The 14,106-nt window shown below is 40.4% G+C and overlaps 2 protein-coding genes across 2 annotated transcripts in view; one reads left to right on the forward strand and one right to left on the reverse strand.

Annotated features, from left to right (window-relative positions):
• The window catches only part of COG5 (component of oligomeric golgi complex 5), a 336,800-nt gene extending 330,613 nt beyond the window's left edge, over window positions 1-6,187 (reverse strand). The window contains exons 1-2 of the mRNA XM_046670005.1: window positions 6,061-6,187; window positions 925-1,064 (exon numbers count right to left, since the gene is read on the reverse strand). Of these exons, the coding sequence (XP_046525961.1) occupies window positions 925-1,064; window positions 6,061-6,154 (234 nt within the window). The 5' untranslated portion in view covers window positions 6,155-6,187. The remainder of the gene's footprint in view (window positions 1-924; window positions 1,065-6,060) is intronic.
• A 614-nt stretch (window positions 6,188-6,801) lies between these two features.
• Window positions 6,802-14,106, forward strand: part of LOC124243915 (uncharacterized) — a 56,643-nt gene continuing 49,338 nt past the window's right edge. Inside the window, 2 exon segments of the mRNA XM_046670012.1 lie at window positions 6,802-7,065; window positions 10,702-10,838. Of these exon segments, the coding sequence (XP_046525968.1) occupies window positions 10,723-10,838 (116 nt within the window). The 5' untranslated portion in view covers window positions 6,802-7,065; window positions 10,702-10,722.

Raw genomic sequence — 14,106 nt, forward strand, 5'->3', positions numbered from 1 at the left:
TGGTCATAGGTGTTAGCTCACAGCCGATCTTCTTCACACACACACAAAAAAAATTACAGAATTGTAGAAAAGGAAGGAACCTTCGAAATTTTCTACCACAATCTCCTCTTCCCCTTTATTCACTCCAACTCATTTGATTGATTTTTTTTTTAAAGCAAGACTCAAAGACATTAAGGGATATGAAAGGTAACAAGACAGCTGAGATTAGGACGCATCTCCCAATTCCCCATATTGCATTCTATCGCCACAAATTTGTCAACTTTCTGAAATTTCAGCAAATGTTAAACTTTGTGCTCATAAAGTGTTAACTGCCAATGTGAACATCCCAGTTTTTCTTATTCACACTGTTGTACTTCCAAAATTCCATTTTCTATTATCTTTATCAAAGACATCCTATTTCTTGCCCACCTATATTCATCACACATCAGTAAGATGGTGAAAACAACATATGAATAAAAGGTTTTGGAGAGGTAGGTATATTAGTTTTTCCACTAACAAAAAGTAATTTATAGAAAACTTTTCAAAAATGTACTTTGAGCCAGTCATGTGGCCACGTGGTCAAAGTTCCACACAGTCTGCTTCAGCAGCCTGGGGTTCACAGGTTTGGATCCTGGGTGCAGACCTACTCCACTCATCAGCCACACTGTGGAGGCATCCCACATACGGTAGGGGAAGACTGGCACAGATGTTAGCTCAGGGCTAATCTTCCTCAAGTAAAAAAAAAAAGAGGATTGGTAACAGACATTAGCATAGGGTGAACCTTCCTCACTAAAAAAAAAAGTACTTTGAAAAATAAGCCACACGGGTAAGTTATACATCTGTTCATGTAAATATGCATTTAGGTTAAATAGTAAAAGGATTATAAAAGTGATAAATTATCACTTTAGGCTGAATAATGTGTACGATCCAGAAGATTGGAATTACCTGTAGGTGTAGTTCTTTATCCAACTGACTGATTCCTTGGGCAAGTTTTGCTAGTTGTTCAGCAATTACAGCTTGATGAATAGACTGGGAAGTATAAGTCTTTACATCAAAGTCTTCGTTTAAAAAAGCACTATAACACTCTGGGGAAAAAATTGAGAGAACTCTTTAAGTGTTAATTACATTGCAGTAAACCACAGATACTAAACAACAGAACAATTACAATCATAGCTAACATATCTGAGGTCTTTCTACACACCAGGACCTCTCATGCATGCTCTCTGCTACAAAGGAGAAGGCAGAGAAGGAGGCAGCAGCAGAAGAGGGTGGTGACGTTCACTGAGTGCCTACTATGTGCCAGGCACTGATCTAAGCACTTAACACTGATTAACGCATTCAATCCTCACATGACCCTGCTGGAACTATCACATTTCCCATTTCAAAGACAAAGAGACAGGCAGAGACACAGCACGCAACTTCTCCCTACCTCACTGTCTGCGATTTAAACCCAGGCCGTCTAGCTGCAGAGCCCACACACCGAACCAGCATGCTACAGTGCTAGAAGCTAATGTTTATCATGAGGCAAAAGGAAATCACCCAGTAAAAGACTAAAAAGGAACTACTAACCATAGCCTTTAATGCAAGAAAACAAGGTCACTGACAATGACAACAGGAAAATTGACTATCTTTGATATTTATGGTCTCCGATATCTCTAGATCAATGCACAAACACTGTTATAAACAAGTGAATATGTTTTTTTTTAAATAGAAATAGGCAAATACAAACATATAAGTAGTATTAAAATTTAGGATTTATGGGTGAAATAAGAAAATGGAAAGAGAAACTGTGTTCAAAATAGTCCCTCAATAGACAGGAAAAAGAAGTGATGCTGAATGTTAAGAATCTTTCTCTAAAGAAATTCACAAATTAGTGAGTGAAAGAAAAATGGAGAGAATTACAAGTTAAAAATAGATACGTAGAAGTGAGCTAAACATAGGTGTAAACCGCCATCTCCTAGCCATACGGTAGACACAGGTAAGACTGCCCTGACAGACATCACGGTAGACACAGGTAAGACTGCCCTGACAGACATCACGAAACTAACAAGCAGGGTTGAGCACTTACGAGAAAACTTCAATTGTCCATAAACACTATAATGTATGCTCCATGAGGGCAAGGTCTTTTTTTTACTTTATTTACTACCACATTCCTAGAGCCTGAACAATGCCTGCCACATGTCAGATGCTCAATACTGGTTGAATGAATTAATTAATCTATATATCAGCTGGAAATATCATTCTGTTAAAAGCAAAGACTCATTCTTGACTCCTCTCAAAGCAGAGTGGAGTGAAAGAAGGAAACTGCTCCTTTGGCCTTAATTCTGAGAACCACATTTCCTTCCAGTTTGCCAAGAAGTTCTCAGAATTAAGGATCCTGCCAGGCAGACAAGTGGAGAAGGCCACTCCAAGAATGGGAAGGTTTAGAGGCAGCAAATGTCATGGCATATTTTGAAAAATAAGAGGAATACAGACCTCAGGATGTCTAGATCACAGAGTCTGTGTGTTGAGCAGAAAGGGGAAAGAATGACAGGAGTTGAGGTTCGAAAGGAAGGTTGCGGGGCAGTCTGAAAAGACGCTGGTAAGACATCCAAAATGTTCAGACTATACCTCACTTAAGGTTTTAAAGCCGAGAAAGAGCACTGTCCACTTTAGGTTTGGAACAGTTTCTGGCAACCGTATGGAGGATGACTGAAAAGGGATTAGTCACACAGTGGTGTGCTGGAGCTGGCTCGTACTGGCTCCTGAGAGCCAACTGTAAAGTACTCAGGAATCGTGTGAGCCAGTCGACATCACATGTAGGTATCTTAAAATTGACCATGGTGAGAGTATTTATACCATGGAAATTGGCGTACACTACAAAATCAGGGCTTGTCCTATTTTCCTAGAAAGCTGGTTTACTAGCACACCCATGGAACTGAGCTGCAGAGGCCAGTAAGGTGCTATGTTAAAGCCCAAGTGACACCATAAAGGCCTAAGACACTAAGAATGTCAAGGAAGTGACAAATTTGACAACTATCTAGACAGTATAATGTGCAGGACTTAGAGACAAGCTGAAAATGGGTGATTAGATGGAACAAGAAGTAGAGGATGATTCTCAAGTTTCTTGATTGAGTAACTGACATAGGGCATTCAGCTTTGCATTAAGCTAGACCACTAGCCATCTTTGTATGAAGATGAACATGAACAAATCCCGCCTCCATGGAACTCATAATCAACATGGGGAACAAACACACATCTAACTACACACATACAATAACAGTAAAAGAGACTACCAGAGGAAAATGTTGGGGTAGAGGGGTCAAAAAAAAAAGAAAAATTCCTTCCATTTTTTTCCTATGTAGAACTGGTACTATTTGTTCATATGCAGGCTTTTAAATGTAGAACCAGTAGTGCTTGTTCACTATCAAGATAGAAATGCCCAGTAGGCAGCAGTTCTATAGCTAAGAAGAGAGGTGAGGACCACATATGTATGTACTTGTGGGTATAGATAGTAATTTAATTTTGAAACCATGAAAAAAAGACCAGATGATTTAGGAAGAAATTTTAGAAGGCAAAAAAGGAGGGAAATGGGGAAGATAGAGTTCAGAAGCCAGGAAAACACCAAAAGTTTGGGGAGTAGACAGAAAAAGTGAAAGCAATCAAAGAGACTAAGGAGTGCTCGGAGAGAAAGAAAAACAAGAGAGAATGGCAAAAACCAAAAGAAGGGAGTTCAAAGAAAGTCAGCGGTCAGTAGTGTCAAAGAGCTTACAAAGATCAAACACAATAAAGGGTGAACACCGGCCACAGGATTTGGCATCTGAGGACTGACTGTCCTTAAAGAGAAAAGTCATAGGATGCTTCCCTTTCATAGTTTTTGCATTCCTATAGGAAGCACATCAGAAACTCCTCACAAATTTTCAAACAATGCATCTGCTCACCAACCCTATCAATCTTATCCTCTATCACTAGCAGATGCCTGACAGTGAATCGCTGTTCCTGATGGAAATGTTTAATTGCTAAGGAATGTTCTGAACCACTGACTTAGGGGCAAACTGAAGAAGACAAGCATCTAAAGGAAACTGGAGAAGGACACTTAAGGAATTCTTTAAAAAGGCAGGGAACTCACAAGCCACATGAGGAAAGTATTTCAAGAAAGAAGCCAACCCCTTTTACAAGTAAGATAAGAACCAAAAAAGTGTCCTTTTGATTTATCCACAAGGAAGTCATTGGACACCCTGGGAAAGCAATTTCAGTGGCACAGAATGAGGGTGACTGAGTCCTTGATGAGACAAGAAGAAAATTCAGAGCACAAGAGGAGGGACCGTCCTTAGGAAGCAGCAGAGACTCCACTTGCATCGTAAATGGAAATGCAAGGGGGAAAAAGGGATGATTGTAGGGTTAGGTTTATAGTTAGGGTTAGGTTAGGTTTATAGGTTTGATGGCAAGAAATGGAGCATCTGATGGATTCTCTTTTTTTTAGGGAAGTAGAAAGTCATTTGTTGAGCTTGAAAGGAGAGGCTTAAAAGAATAAAGAAGATTTAAATAATCACTGTGGAAGATGGGAAAGAGAGCTAACTAGGAAAATCCAAATGGCAGAATTGAGGACTATTTACTCTCCAAAAACTGATTACAATTCCTGGAAAGCATCCTACTGCAATATATACCTATGTCTGGCACGTGTTGTTTCTTCCACTTCTTCACCTGGGGAAGTTCTATTTACACTTCAAAACCAACTTCATCTAGAAAGCCTTTCCTGACACTCCCTTAACCACTCCCAGTTATCATCCTCCTCTGTATTAATGTTTTACTTTGTATACTATTCTACTGCTACCCTTACAACACCATATTACAGTGCCTACTTTATTGCTCTACAAGACTATTTCCCCTACTGAACCGGTGAGCTACTCCAGGGTGTGAATTGCACATACATCAGGAGCTCAAAACTTGGTTAAATTGCATTTAAATTGAGATACAAAGATGCATTAGCAGAGATCCTAACCTGGAGAATCTAATACCATCTAGTTCAGAAAACAACATAATAACTAAGTTCTGACAAAAGTATATAAACTACCAGGAGAAGGCAAGTAAGTGAGGGCAATAATAAAACATACAATAGTTAGAGAAAACAATAATCTCGAACTTTATTTCATTCATTTACAACCAACTTTGGTCTTCAAATTATGTGCACAAGCTTCTCACTGTGATGTTCAATTTTAAAAACACTTATTCTGCACCTACTGTACGCAAAGGTAATATTATTAACACTGTGGGATCTAAAAAATGGTTTTACAATGCAGTAGAAAAGATTAAGTATACAAATTATTTTAATACAACTTAGAACGTGATGACCATTAGAGAATAAAATTAAGAACAGACAAGAAGGGTCTTAGGAATTTGAACTTTATTCTGAAGGATACGGTATCTGGGGCATGTTAACTGGATTAATAATACAATTTAATGTGCTTCTCAAATGCTCTCTGTTTAACCCATCTTCTTACTTCTAGCAATTTCTCTCCAAAACTATCAATAAACCTGACAATACACACGGTTTATCCCAGCTGCAACGAATGCTCTGAACCCTCCCCCATGTATGGTTGTGGGCAAAAACAAACAAATGAACCTGCAAGTGGGGCCACCTGTGTAGTTCAAGAATCTGTTAACAGAGGGGATATTTCCAACTCTACCTAAAAATGAGGCCCTCTCTCAGTAAGCGTCTGCGCTCTCACACTTTTCATGGTATCGACTGCTTCACCCTTTCGTCAGGAACCACGGCAGCAGACAGAGGCTGCCAACGTGGGGCACCGGGTGCGGGGCCCAGGACAGCAGGGAAGCCGCAGGCGCGCGGAGGGTAGAGTGGAAATGCGGAGCAACCAGAAATCAGATGTCCCCAGGACACCCGGACGGGAAGGGGGCAACAAGTCCCTGGAAGCAGGTTGGCGAAGCCAGCACCCAGACGCCGGGGGGCCGGGCGGAGGGGAGTGGTCACGTCGAGACTGGAAAACTTTCTGCAAAGCGACGGGTTGAGTCCCCCACCCGGGCCGACGTGCGGAGCAGGACAGCCCCCCAGGCCCCCGACCCGGCCAGACCCTGACTCCTTACCGTCCTGCAGGAGCTCCCGGACGGTCGCTGCAGCCGCTCCAGAGCCCAGAGCCCCACGGCCAGCCACAGCAACGCCGCCGTCGCCACCTTCCATGTTGGCAGGTGCCGGGGTGATGGCGTCAGCAGCGGGCCCGCCCCGCCCGGCTGATGACGCAGAATTTGGGCGCCGCCCGCTCCGCCCAGGTTGCGGCTCCCGGCCGGCCTGGTGCATCGGCTCGGCTGCGGCGGCTGCGCTGACTCTGGCCGCGAGTTGAGTGGGTCCTGGGGCGGGCGGGCGCCGAGGGCCCAGCGCAGCGGGGAAGCCTTGGCCGCGGGGCCGGCGCTTCCCTCCGTCTCCCGCCGCCCCCCTGGGACTGGTGCCCTTACCCGGGCGGAAGAGAAGGTGGGCTCCGGAACGTGGCCGCCGCGCTTCTCTCTAAAGCAAGTATTTAACCCAAGAATTGGGACTTCTCGGTGGACGCAGGAGAGGAGAGCCGAGGTTGCCGGGCTCTTGGCTTGTCCTCCACAAGCACAGCGGGTGGGAGTTAGTAGCTAGCCAGCTTTATCTGTCACACGTCTTGGTTCGCAGTCCTGGGGTAAAGCAAGCGGGAAAAGGGTGGGGAGGCCAGTTTGCCAGGGATGAGTAATAGGGAGAGCCGAGAGTCGATGAAGAAGACTGAACCAGGAAAAGACAAGTGGGACTCCGTTTCTGCCCTCTTTCCCTTGAGACCGCGACCTCATGCCTCTTCTACCTCTTCTCAGTTTCAGCCACGTGCTATGAGCGACGCCAGGCCTTTTATTACAAACTGATGGATGTTCCATATCACAGATTAACAGTATTGAAGCTGTAAAGTCGTCGAGTTAGTTCGCGTTATTTCTCCGCTGATCCATCTGCATTATTCACCTCGATTTCTCCCAAGATAAATACTGATAAATGAACAGGTCAGCCACACGTGTGCAAGAAGGCTAAGCATTTCTTCGGAAAAAAAAGAAACTGTAATATATCTTTTCCTTTGTGTACAACAGGTATGTACACAGGGAACCAATTTTCGCAATTCTAGATCTACATGGGTCTCTTGATTTCTGCTAACAGTATTTCAAGACGGTACTATAGTAGTACTTACCCTGTGCCAGATGCTCTTCTAAGTACTTTATAGATCTAAACGCATTAAAAACTCATAACAACTGAAGTGAGCAAGTCTCATGATACACTGCATTGTGCTTTCTCCTTCATATAATTTGTTTGATCTCAGTCATGGTGTGAATAGGATTGATTGTTCTGAATGGAGGTCACACAAATTGCCAAGTGCAGTGTGCTCAGCCTCACATTAGGTTTCGTGATCCATAATACACAAAATTTGTTCTTAATTTTTTAATGTTAATGATGAATAAGCATTATCTTTGGATTATGGGTTGTTTTTCTTTGCTTGGCTTTTACACTGGAAGGTTTTAGAAGAGTTGCTCATTCAATGAAGAGCTTTGAGCCTGTACTGTACATACCAGCGTGAGTTTACAAACGTTAAGACTCGATCCCTCTCTTTTCCCAAAGGAGCTAATAGGTAAGGCAGAAACCCATTTAAACAAACAATTGTACCAGGTGCTTTGGAGTGAGTGGATTTATTCCCAAGCTTGGTTGCAAGTTGAAATCACCTGGAAAGCTTTCAAAACCACTGATGGCCTGCATCCCAAGCCCGGAGATTCACATTTAATTGATCTGGGATATGGTTTGGGCATCTTGATTCTTTAAAACTCCCCAGATCATTGTAATGTCCAACCAAGGTTGAGAACTACTGATTTATTCATTTAGCAAATATGCATTGAGGGAGGCCTCCTTTGTGCCATGTACTGAGACTACAAGAATGAATAAGAATGAAATTATTCTTGCTAACGTCACTAATGAGCTAGTTGCCATTGGACACTTTTTAGTCTTGACTTTTCTGTGATGTTTAAGATGCGTGTCCCCTCCCTCCTCTGTGACAACACTTTCCCCTTTCTTGGTTTTTGACTATGACTTTTCAGGTTTATTCCTCCCAGCTCTGGAGTTCCTCTCTCTGTCTCCTTTGCATTCTTTTTTTTTTCTCTTTTCATTTAAATGTTGGTACTTCTAAGGATTTCTTGTGAGATATGGCATCCTTAAGTACTTTGTCTGTGTTTTTAGTTTCAACTTATTACCTAAAAGTTCAAGACTCAATCTACATCTCTAGTTTTTTTCTTGAGTACTCTATCTATATAACCAGTTATGAGGCCTCACCACCTGGAAATCCCATGAGCACCTCAGGTTTGGTGTGCCCAAATGTAAACTCATGTTTCCCTGCCAAAACCTATTCCTCCTCCTGGTTCTGTATCCTTGGTTGGAATGCCATCCAGTCTCTAAAGCCAAAAGTGTACACATCATCTTGGAATTCTCTCTTATTATATAACATGCACTGTCATCAAGTGTTTTATACCTCCTAAATATCTTGCCAGCTTATTTGTATTTCTAAGAAGCTCTTAAGTGTGTTCTCTTTCCTCTGTCCTCATTCCTAGAGTCCCAGATTAGGTACTCAGTATGCATGGCCTGGACTACTACAATGGCTTCCTTACTCGTATTTTGCTAACAGCCCAACCCCCCCCCCCCAGTGAAATCTTTCTAAATCGGAAATCTGATCATGTCATTTCCCTGCTCAAATATTTCAATTACAACTAATATACAAGGAGAGACAGCCTGTACAAAAATATCTGGTACACCCATGGAAGTATGTCATATGCACATGTTGAGCGCATACGTAAAAATCACCCATAGAGGAGGAAAAATGGCTGAGGACCAAGGCCCTATAGTATAAAATCTAAAGAATTTTAACCTAACGTGTAAGGCTCATAACTGTCGAGGCCCTCTCCCTCTCTAGTCTAGTTACAGTTCAAGCACTGAATGGTTCACTGAAAACAGCAAGCATTTTTATGTTGCTAAGGCTTTATATGTGTTGTGCTCTGTAACCAGGCACTCCTCCATCTCCCATGTAGTGTCTGCTCAAGCTTTTCCTCCACTGTTGATGACTTCCCTCACTTCTCTAGACAGTTATTTTCACAATGCTTAAACTGTGTGTGTGTGTATGAGAGCTATTATTATATAAATGTATGTAACTCCCTAATACATTTTTGAGGACACAGGAAGTGTACTTTCTTCTGTATTCCCACCTGCAGCAAGAACTTAATATTTGTTATATGAATAAAAACACATCCTTGCCCTCAAAAACTCAAGAAGAGACAGACGTGTTGTTATACTCTATAAAAGTAATTGCAAATGCATATGATAACAGAGGAGTGTCTAGGGTGTAGTGGGTAAATAAGGTCAGCTGGGATTCAGAGAAGATTGTCAGAGTCATCAAGATGGGGGATTATGAGTACAGAAACTGGGGCAATGAAGATGTGCCCAAGACTTAAAGGTACCACTGGGTTGACACAGTTGAGGGAGATGGAGAAGTGGAGGACAAGCCCCAGGTGTCTGACTTGAGTTAGTAGGGATGGATGGTGATGGCATAACCAGGATATGAAATGCAAGAGAAAATAAATCTGATTCATGAAAAGAAAGCTACTTTTCTGTTGCTTTATACTTTACCTGTGTCCTTCTAATCATGAATTTTCACTAAAAAAGATAAGCTTGTAACTTTGTCTAGATTTTATTAAGTCAGACTGATTGAACAGTGATCAGTAAAACTAGTTTCTCTTATTCTAGCTGTGTAGTCTACCTAAGGAAGTTGAAATTAGTGGTTTCTATTTAGGTTATATCAGTACTTTCAGGATTAGCCAGGTAAATTGCATGTTGAGCAATTAGGCCTTTCAAAAGTTGGCCCATATCTGTTTTTAAGTTACTAAGGCCAAAAACTGGAATATGGAAAGCAGCCAATGCTATTAAATTATAGGATGTTAAGTAGAGCAACTGTAAAATACTTATAAACTACCTAATTTAATCACTTGTACCTCTGGGTATAAAAGTGATTTACTATGCAATTGTGTAATTACAGCTGATTTTCGCTACATAATACTGTATTTAAATTTCTAAAAATAATTAAAGATAAAACATATCTTCTGATTCAAATACAAAGAAGAGGATTTGAGAATAAGAATGAACATTAAACATACCAGTATATGGTTTGAAACGCTAACTACTTAAAGTGGTTCTATGAATGCCATTTAACATTCCTGGATAAAAGAAGATATTTCAAACTACCAGACATACACAGTATTATATATGAAGTGATTCAAATCAAATTTCTTGGCTTGTCAATGCCAAACAAAGTAACATGGAAAAATTAAAAAGTAACACGAAAAATCGTAACATGGTATTCTAGAAGAAAAACTTGTCATTTTCCACGTTTCCACATGAGCAGTTATTAATTTGAGCAGAAAATGTTACTATAGTGAGTTAATATAGAACTTGAAACTGGTAGCGTTTGACTTGAACAAGCATATTTTGTACAGTGTGCTAAAAACTATCAGTTGACTTATAAATAGAGGCAGAATTCTGTAGTTTCCTATTCGATACTGTGAAAAGAAGCTGAAAAGACTCCTGAGCCCGTAAGTCTGATGAAAAAAATCTGTTCTTGGCAATTGAAATTGTTACGACGATGGGAATTCATCTAACGAAAGTACCTTTTCTCCATGCAAACTGATTGTCTTTTTCAGATTTGAAACAAATCTGTATTCATGAAGAGTGATTGCATACAAACCACAACATGTCAAGAAAGAAAAAAAGATCCCATAGAAATGTTTCATTCTGGGCAGCTGGTAAAAGTCTGTGCCCCCATGGTTCGATATTCAAAGTAAGTATTGTCAGTTGGTTAATGAGCTAGGATATGATTTCCTTTTCATGCGCCGACTTTTTTAAAGACAGACCACCCCCCCCCACACACACACACACACACACATGGGATCTTTAGACCCCTACCTTTGGGATCGTGATCTAGGCTTGAGTCCTGGTGCTACCACTTGCCTGGGATGTGGGGCCCTGGTAAACAATTAACTTTTTCCAAACTTCACTCTGTATCTATAAAAATGGTAGCATTTATAACTCCCACCTATAAAGATAATAGTGGATATTAAGTACATATATAAATATACATGTAAATATATATGAACATTTATGCACACGTTTTTCTGTGGACGTAAGTCTTCGTTTGTCTGGGGCAGATCCCCAGGACTGCACTTGCTGAGTCATATGGAGTTGTGTGTTTCGTTTTTTAAGAAACTGCCAAGTTTTCCAGAGTGACTACCATTTTATGCTCCCGCCAACAGCTTAGGAGGAATCTAGTTTTTCCTCATCCTCACCGACTTTTGATAATACCACTGCCTTTTATTTTAGCCGTTCTGGTAGGCATGCAGTGATATCTCATTGTGATTTTACTTTCTGTTTCCTTTATGGCTAGTGATGTTGAACACCTTTTCATGTTTCATTTGTCATCTGTATATTGTTGAAGAAATGTTTCTTCATGTCTTTTTGCCCATATTCTAATTGGATTGTTTGCTCTTTTACTATTGAGGGTTTTTTTTAAATTTTTAATTGTGGTAAAATACATGCAACATAAAATTTACCATTTGAAACATTTTTAAGTGTACAGTTCAATAGTATAAGTACATTCACATTGTTGTACCTACAGTCCCTAAAACTCTTTCCATCTTACAAAACTGAAACTCTATACCCGTTGAACAATAACTTTGCCTTCCTCAGCCCCTGGCAACCATCATTCTATGGTTTTTTGCTCTATGAATTTGACAACTCTAGTTACCTGATTATAAGTGGAATCATACAGTATTTGTCTTTTTTTTTTTTAAAGATTGGCATCTGAGCTAACATCTGTTGCCAATCTTTTTGTTTCTTCTTCTTCTCCCCAAAGCCCCCCAGTACATAGTTGTATAATCTAGCTGTAGGTCCTTCTGGTTGTGCTATGAGGGATGCCGCCCCAGCATGGCTTGATGAACGGTGCTAGATCCACGCCTAGGATCTGAACCGGCAAAACCCTGGGCTGCCGAAGTGGAGCATGCAAACTTAACCACTCGGCCATGGGGCCGGCTCCCAGTATTTGTCTTTTTGAGACTGACTTATTTCACTGTGCATATCCTCAAGGTTCATCCATGTTGTGGCAGTTCTATTTTTAAATTTTTGAGGAATCACCGTGCTGTTTTCCACAGCAGCTGCACCATTTTATGTTCCCACCAGCAGTGCACAAGGGTTCCAGGTTCCCCCATTCTCATCAGCACTTGTTATTTTCTGGGGAGTGTGGGGCAGATGTTTTTTATAGCCCTCCTAATAGGTGTGAAGTGGTACTCATTGTGGGTTGGATTTGTATTTGCCTAGTGATGTTGAGCACTTCTTCATGTGCTTGTTGGCCATTTGTGTATCTTCTTTGGCAAAATGTCTATTCAAGTCTTTTGCCCATTTTTGAATGAGGTTGTTGTTTTTTGTTGTTGAGTTTCTGTTCACTATTGAATTTTGAAAGTTCTCCGTATATTCGAGATACGACTCTTTTGTTAGATATGTGGTTTGCAGACATTTTCTCCCAGTGTGTAGCTTGTCTTTTCATCCTCTTAAAAAGGTCTTTTGCAGAGCAAAATTGTTTATGTAACGATGAAGTGCATTTTATCAATTTTTCCTCTTGTAAATTGTGCTTTTGTTGTAGAGTAGAAGAAGTCTTTCTGTAGCTCTAGACCCTAAAGATTTTCTTCTCTGTTTTTTTCTAAGTCTTATAGTTTTATGTTTTACGTTTAAGTCCATGATCAGTTTTGAGTTAATTTTTGTGTAAGTGTGAGAATTAGGTTGAGGTTCAATTTTTGGCTATGGATGTCTACTCCAGCACCATTTGCTGAAGAGGCTGTCTTTCTACTATTGAATTGCTTTTGTATCTTTATCAAAAATCAGTTGGACATGTTTGTGTGGTTCTTTTTTGGATTTTCTCTTCTGTTCCATTGATCTATGTGTCTATCCCTCCACCAGTACCACAGTCTTGATTACTATGGCTATATAATAAGTCTTGAAATTAGGTAGATGGGTTTTCCTTTTTCAGAATTGTTTTAGCTATTCTAATTCCTTTGCCTTTCCAAATAAACTTTAGAATGATCTTTTCTATATCTACAAAAAATCCTGCTGGAATTTCCATAAGAATTAAAATATGTGTATCAATTTGGGGAGAATTGAATTTCTCCCAATTCATGAACACAGTACATCTCTCTGTTTATTTAGATCTTTGATTTCTTTCATCAATGTTGTATAGTTTTCAGCATACAAATTCTGTGCATGTTTTCTAAGATTTAACACCCCATTATTTTTATACTTTGAATTTCAGTGTCCATGTGTTCATTGCTGGTATACAGAAATAAAATTGGTTTTTGTATGTTGATCTTGTATCTTGAGAGCATGCTAAATTCACTTATTGGTTCTAGGAGGTTCTTTTTGTAAATTCCTTGGGATTGTCTATGTAGACAACCAAGTCATCTGCAAACAGGGACAACTTTACTCCTTCCTTTCCTTTATATGCCTTTTATTTCTTTTTCATGCCTTGTTGCACTGCCTCGAGGTTCCAGCACTATGTTGAATAAGAGTGATGAAAGCAGATATCTTTGCCTGGTTCTGATCTTGTTCTTTCTTTCACCTTTAAGTATAAGTTAGCTGTAGAATTTTTTGTGGCTGCTGTGCCAGCCCCAAGAGGTTTTTTGTTTTGTTTTGTTTTGTTTTTTTATCATGAATGAGTATTGTTTTGTCAAAAGCTTTTTCTGCTTCAATTGATATAATCATGTGATTTTTCTTCTTTAGCCTGTTAATATGGTAGATTACATTGATTCTGAATATTGAACCTTCAGTTTTAACTAGCTTTTTCTGACACCACCACAGCAGGGGAAAGATGAGAAGGCACCCTTTCATTATCATCAGGTGGAGGTAGAAGTCCAGGTTCCCCACTTGGTCTCCTTTGACACTCTGGGGACAGGGGGCTCCTCATTACTTCTGAGCAGGAGTGAGAGTTCCAGCTTCCCTGGAGGGGGTGGTCTGGTGACTGCTGGGTGATGATGAAAGTCTTGGCTCTTCTCTTAACATCCTCT

The sequence above is a fragment of the Equus quagga genome, chromosome 8 (genome assembly GCF_021613505.1).
Source record: "Equus quagga isolate Etosha38 chromosome 8, UCLA_HA_Equagga_1.0, whole genome shotgun sequence".
In the NCBI taxonomy this organism is placed as follows: domain Eukaryota; kingdom Metazoa; phylum Chordata; class Mammalia; order Perissodactyla; family Equidae; genus Equus; species Equus quagga.